The following is a 7,032-nucleotide window of genomic DNA, read 5'->3' on the forward strand; positions in this document are numbered from 1 at the left end:
ACAGCACTTAGATGATTTCATTTCTTTTTGTCATAAAGTGCTACCTAGCCTTTTGAATCTCTAAGACGAAAAGCCAAGTAGATAGTGACAGATTCCAACTGTTGGCTAACAATTCCTCACTCCTGGTCTCTCCTCCCTCCAAAACAAAACAAAACAAAACAAAAGCCAACCCCCCCCCCCCGCCCAAAACATGTAAATAACAACATGGAGACTAAGAACAGTTATTTTAAACTGAATTCTCAACAATTGTGAAGGGTTATCTTTTCTTTTTTAAAAAATTACTACTCAAAGGGAAATGGAGGTACTGGGGGATGAGGGTTCAAGAGATTGTTTCCAGAACCAACTTTCGTAGTAGAGCAAAGATTTTCCACATACTATTCTTGATGCTGAGGCGCAAGATACCTCACTTTACCACAGATTTTCATATCCACCAGCCAACCTGCAAAGCATTTCTGAGTGCATGACTTCCATGAGTGTTGGTATTTCTGAATCTTGATGGCAGTGGTGCATTCCAGTTTTCCACTGGGTAAATTGTCAACAAGATGGATAGAACGGGACATTTTGGGTACATGGAACCTATCCACGCCACTTTAGGGATGAGGAGAAAGGGAGATGCTCAGGTTCACCAAAGTGAGTTTATATCTAGAGAGCAACTCTAGATATAAATAGATTCCAACAGTGGAATGATGCCACTGGCCTTGGATTGTGACTTAATGAAATTCTAGAGAATGACTATTTTTTCCCTACTCTGGAAGCAGTTCTGTGTGATAATCTATTAGAGGACAGAACTCCAGGCAACAAATTTTATCAGCAACAAATGTCCAAGTATATTAGGTAAATGCAGAAATGGCTGTTTTGCTTAGAGCTGGTCAAATGCAGTAGGAGAGATATAATCACTTTCTCAATGAACTAAGGCCTAATCCACTCTCTTGCTCCCAAACACATCTTTTTAAACAGAATACCAACAGCAAGCATCACAACGAATTGCTTACTTTCCATGATGGTCACATTTCATTCATTCACCATAATTTTTGCTAACATTTACTGGATATCAAAACTATCTTGTTAGTCTGATGCAACCTAGCAAAGATCCTTTATAAGTCCATCTATCTATATTTTGAAATGTGATCATCTTGTGAATGTCCAGCTTTTCAGTTATCATAATAGTCAACTACTGAGAAATAATTGAAAGATTTAGTCAATTTTTACAGTCATAATTATTTATCAAGAAGAGTGCAGATTAAGATGTAAAAGAAAGAAGCAAAAATTAAAAAGATTTATATAAAAAGTCACAATTACTTGCTTACCTGAAATATTTTAATGCTTGGGCTTCTTATTGAATTTGGTAGTGGTAAGATGTGTCTTTTTAAAAAATAAGCAGTCTTCAGTGTTTTTATAGCATTGATTATTACAGAAATTATACTTCTTTTACTTCTTGTCTTGGAGGGTGAACAAAATAAACAAACTGAAAATACTACAATGAATGGTAAATGATGAAAGATTTACAGTACAAAAAATAGTGTAAAAAGGAAGACAAGTTTAAATATTGTTGTGTAAGAAAGTGATGAAAATAATACAAGAATGAGAATAAGTAAAATGATAGGCTGGAACATCTGGGGAGGTAAATGCAGAGACAAAGAGAAGAGTTAATTAATAATAATTTTTAAAACTTAAATTTATATTAACTAATCTAAGCATCCAATCAATTTAAGATGAAGAAGAACCCTCCCTCAAGCCTGTATTTACAAAATCTGAAACCTATTATTATACACAGTGCTTTCTCTCACTCTGATTCCTGTTTTTTTCCCTGATGGTATAATTGAAAACCCACATGCTTCAAGTATTCAAAAATCTGCTACAAGGAAACTAAAAACCAACCATTTGACATAATTAGAGAAACAATAAGCTTTAACATTTCAAAATTCAATGTTTTATCATAAAACTTTTTTTTTATAGCAAAGCGGAGCAACATGCAATGTAAATAAGCAATAGGGTTGCAATTTTCTAGTTGTGACTAACAGGCAGTTAATTTAATGTCATGCTTCTGCGTATACACTGATTTTTAAGTTTAAATCTCTTGCGTGTCTTAAAAGCCATGCATGCTGTTGTACTTCCGTGGGTTCTCCAGTTGATACAGGACAGGAGGCTTGCCAGACAGGTAGCGCTGCCTGTTATGTTTTACAAATTCTCTCTTATGTGGTTAATTCTGACAAAATGCATGGGTCTTTGGCCACCATACCTGGCTAGAGCAGCTCAGTCCAATTCATCAGTTGTGCCTCTACAAATTAGGATGAAGGAAAAATGCTGGTTTTCCCTGTTCGGGAATAGTTATCACTAGTTCTCTGGATCAGTGTTGCGTTAAAGTTAAACACTCCTTCCCCAGTCATGAGAGTCTCCACTAGAGAACTGGCAGTGATTTTTTTTTTTTCTAGAAATAATGATTCTGTTACTTCCACTTGTGGTAAAGGAATGACTTCCATTTGTTCCTTTTGGTAGGGCCCTAGACACAGCATCCTCTCTCTTTACTGCTGGTTTGTGCATTTGTCAGTAGTTATACAATAATCCTGGATATTTAAAACATTTAAAAAAATTTTAAACTCAATTTCAATCTTGGTTTAAAACCTGCAAATACATAATTAAAGATTCCCATCTGGGATCTTCTTGCAGCTTGATCCATTAGACTCAGTAAAGTAATACTGAACATACTGACAAATAAATAATGTATCTTAAAGATCCTTTAATCTTTACACAAAAACTGAGGGGGTGTGTGTGTGTGTAAATTTCCTTTTTAAACAAAACAGAGGGGAGGGAGTTCCTAAGTGGGTTACGAAAACCTGAGGCCTGAAGAAGGGCAGCGTGAGAGAACAGGTGCGCTGTGGGGCTCCGAAGCCCAGTGAGCGGGGACTTCCCTAAAGCGGGGCGTGGAGGTCGGTGCGCGGAGATGCCCCATCGGGGACCACGAATCCGCGGACCAGCCTCGCCATCGCCGTGGCTCGCAATAGGCAGAACTGTACCTGACTCACGGATATGGGCTCCTCGGCGCCGCGGTCGTCCGCAGACTTGGGCACCTCGAGGCGGTCGATGAAGGTCTGCAGCTCCTTGCGGAAGGCTTTCATCTGCGCGTTGATGCGGTAGAGCAGCTCGTGCTCGCGGATGCGGCTGCCGTCGTCCTCCTCATCCATCAGTCCGAACAGGTCCCCGTTGGCCACGTAGATGCGCGCCTCGGTGATGATGGTGCTAGTGTCGGCGATGAGCCGGTCGATGGTCTTGCCCAGGCGCTCAGCCTCCGAGCGGATGTCCTTCATCTGCTGCCGGTCGGAGAAGCTCTTGGGCCAGGGCCCGGGCGCCGGGTAGAAGGAGCGGGTGGGTGTCAGGCAGCGGATGTTGCGCACCTCCTCCGAGTCGCTCTCGCCGCCGATGGGCCCTTCACGCTTGCGGTGAGGCGGCCGCGAGTCGTCGTCGCTCTCCTTCTTGCCCGCGTCGCTCTCGGCGTCGCTGTCGCGGGGGCTGCCGCGGATGCCCAGGTGCGAGGCCAGGTCGTAGCGCTGCATGTTGGACATAAGCACGCGGTTCTCGTACTGCAGCTGCATGACCTTGCCGCTGAGCTCGTTGATCTGCAGGCGTGCCGCCTTCAGCTCCTCCTGCAGGGCCTCGGTCTTGGCGCTGTCGTGGTGTCGCGCGCTCTCGTGGCCGCCGGACTTGTACTTGTACTTGTTGAGCTCCGCAGTGATGCGCTTGTTCTGCTCCTCCAGGTCGGCCACGTTCCGCCGCAGCAGCTCCGTCTCGTCTTCCACCAGCTGCAGGTGCTGCCGCAGCTCCGACAGGGATTCGCTCTGCTCCCTCATGAGGGGGTTGGCCGAGCCGTTGAAGTCGTCCCCCCTCAGGTCGTCTAGTTCTGCCTTCAGGCCTCTGTTCTCCACCTCCAGTTCCACGATCTTCCTGCCCAGGATGTTGGCTTCTTCCTCCACCAGCCTCAGCCTCAGCTTGAGCTCAGCCTCCCTGGTGCTGGGAGGCCCCCCGGCTTCTCCTTTGGGCAAAGGACTGTCCAGATCTCCATAAAAGGATCTGTACTTCTGAAGCTCGTGTTCGAATCTGTCCTTTTCTTTATCAATCTTGGCCATTTTCTTTCTCATCAAAGCAGCTTCTTCCTTCACGAACTGCAGCTGGCATTTCAGATCCTCATTGTCCTCCTCATTTAGGAAAAAGAGGGTAAGAGGATAAGAGATCATTTTTATGTAAATCGAGAAAACAAAAAAAGTACACCTGCAAAAATAATTGCTTTTTCTTGTAATTAAAATGCAATGAGACACAGAGAGAGAGAGAGTAGTAGATGCTGTATATTTTCTACAAATTGTTTAATTGTTTAAATTATTTGGCAGATAAAAGATGAAGACAATATCACATCCTGGAAACAAAGAGAGAAACACTACAGTCATCACTATCCAGAGACCATTATGTGTTGTAACTGAGCACAACCGTGGGGCTGTCATTTCAACAATGTTCCTTTTGTATGTTTTGTTTTTTACATGATTTGAATTCCCCTGACTATAATAAATGTGAAACCTGTTCCCTGGAAGGAACACGCTGCCATTTATTGAGCACCGACTCTCAGCCAACTTCTGTAAAGCTCTTTAAACGTATGACCTAATTTAATGTTTAGAGTAAACTTAGTAATAGATATTAAAATACCTGGTTTAAAGCTACTCCATAACTTTTTCAAGGTTAGAGAGCTATTAAGTGGCAAAAGACAAAGGTGAAATTTGAATTCAGTTCTGTCTGACTTTAAGGCTCCTGATAGCTCCGAAAGAACAAAGAAAGCAATCTCTTCTCCATCTGTATGCAAGGCAGAATGGCTTACTTAAAGGCCTTATTTAAAGTAAGGAAAATTTAACACTGGAATGGCCCATCCAAGGAGAAACTGGCAAGTGTTTCATCCGGATTGCTTTTAAAAAAAAGATACATTCCCATCAGTCTAAAACGAATAAAGTTGGTTCTGCCTGGTAAATGGATGACGGAGTAGATCCTATAGAAGCTCTTCTCACAATTCTTAGGACACCCTGCAAACACTAATCATTGACTAAGCTGAAAAGTACAAACAAACAAAAACTGGAAATCAATTTGCTGAGAGCTAACTAATATCAAAGTACATTTTTTATGCCCAAGGACACATTTCCTGAGGACAATTTCCCCCAAATTCTCTTTTAAGTATGTACTTTGGGTCAACGGTGTAACTTCTGTGGATTTTGGTTTCCTCATTTTTAAATATATTTTTGTAAAAGATTTTATTTATTTATCTGAGAGAGAGAGAGAGCACATGAGCAGGGGGAGGGGGATGGGGGATAGGGGGACAGAGGCAGAGGGAGAAGCAGACTCCCTGCTGAGCAGGGAGCCATATGGGGGGCCTGATCCCAGCACCCTGAAATCATGACCTGAGCTGAAGGCAAACGCTTAACCGACTGAGCCACCCAGGCGCCCCTCCTCATTTTTTAAATGGAAATAAAAATGCCTTCCTTGTCCAGCAATGAGTCAGCTATGTTTGAGATGAATTGTAGTAAAGTAGCAGCAACCACTGGTAGTGAAAATAAGGAGCTTCTTCCAGAGATGCTCATTAAATATGGCCCAGAGCCTTTGAGATGGAAGAGATGAAGAGCAGGGCACAGGTCTCTTGTCCTCCTTTCTGCTAATGAGAATTAGTATGGAATTGAGAGCTGGGGTTGAGAGCTGCTGAGTGCACAGAGCCTGACCATCATATTCTTTATATCATTATACCCTGACATGAGCCCTGTGAGGAAGGTGATCTAGGTCTACTTTATAGATAAGGCAGATGAGCTTCAGAAAGGTTGATTAACTTGGTAGAGCACAAGTTAATAAGTGACAGAGCACATCCGGATCCAGACCGATTCCAAAATTTATTCTTTCTTTCTTTTTTTTTTTTTTAAAGATTTTATTTATTTATTCATGAGAGACAGAGAGAGAGAGAGAGGCAGAGGGAGAAGCAGGCTCCCCACGGAGCAGGGAGCCCGATGCGGGACTCGATCCCAGGACCCTGGGATCACGACCTGAGCCGAAGGCAGCCGCTTAACCGACTGAGCCACCCAGGCGTCCCCCAAAATTTATTCTTTCTACTGTACGTGTTGCTTCTAGAAAAGTAGCAGAAGAGAAGGAAAGTAGGACTATGGGGTAAAATAAAAGAAATTGGATGAGTTGGCTAGTATACTTTCCTCTAGAAGGGGTTTAGAAGAAAGGACAGAAGCAGAGAGAAGAGATGAGAGAATTCCCAGGAGCACAGTGAGAGAGAAGGAGGAGAATGTATGTCACAGAAAGATTTGGCATGAAAATCCATTTCACAAGGGAAGAGAGAAGCTGCTCTACAAGAGACTATGTGCTGGGCCCTCAAACTAACGAAACAAAAGACACATAACAATATTTAATATCACATCAGCAGAAGACTCAAAGATAATCCTGATGTTTCCAGCTTAGGCGTCTTGATGGATGGGGCTGCTAATGACAGGGATAGAGAATGAGCAAAGAAGATAAGTCTAAGTGTATTAAAATACTGTCTTTGAGGTGTGTCAGTGGAGGGGATATCTAGTGGAAACATCTATCAACAGGCAGGTGGAATCTTAGGCCCACGATTACAAAGACTACACCTCTGACTCTGTAGAGAGTTCAGGTCCAAAGGGGAGGACATGAGAATGAGATATATAGAGGTGATGGTTGAACAAAAAAAATACAGGTGATGGTTGATGCCATGGCAGTGGTTTTGAAAGCAACTGAAGAGAAGAAGAAAAGAGAGACACATAAGAACTGGTTAAAGTTGTGGTGGGGGCAGGAGAGTCAAATATCATGCAGGAATTAGAAACATTGTTTGAATAGAAAGGTGACCAGCAATAAGCAAGTCCAATATGCTTTTACATAAACTAGGCTTTGTTAGGAAGTAAAAGTAGGGGAGACTGGGAATTTGGGTTGGGCTACATGTATGGTAGAACTCCTTGATTGCAAGGCTAGGCCTTTATTTGCTCGTAAAAAAAA

The 7,032-nt window shown here is 42.7% G+C and overlaps 1 protein-coding gene across 1 annotated transcript in view; it reads right to left on the reverse strand.

The window, feature by feature from the left end:
- Positions 1–1,499: 1,499 nt before the first annotated feature.
- The window catches only part of MTCL3 (MTCL family member 3), a 40,128-nt gene continuing 34,595 nt past the window's right edge, over positions 1,500–7,032 (reverse strand). The window contains exons 5-6 of the mRNA XM_081828972.1: positions 3,015–4,190; positions 1,500–1,613 (exon numbers count right to left, since the gene is read on the reverse strand). Of these exons, the coding sequence (XP_081685098.1) occupies positions 1,503–1,613; positions 3,015–4,190 (1,287 nt within the window). The 3' untranslated portion in view covers positions 1,500–1,502. The remainder of the gene's footprint in view (positions 1,614–3,014; positions 4,191–7,032) is intronic.

Source organism: Leptonychotes weddellii, chromosome 8 (assembly GCF_054177405.1).
Source record: "Leptonychotes weddellii isolate Sample4059 chromosome 8, ASM5417740v2, whole genome shotgun sequence".
Lineage (NCBI taxonomy): Eukaryota > Metazoa > Chordata > Mammalia > Carnivora > Phocidae > Leptonychotes > Leptonychotes weddellii.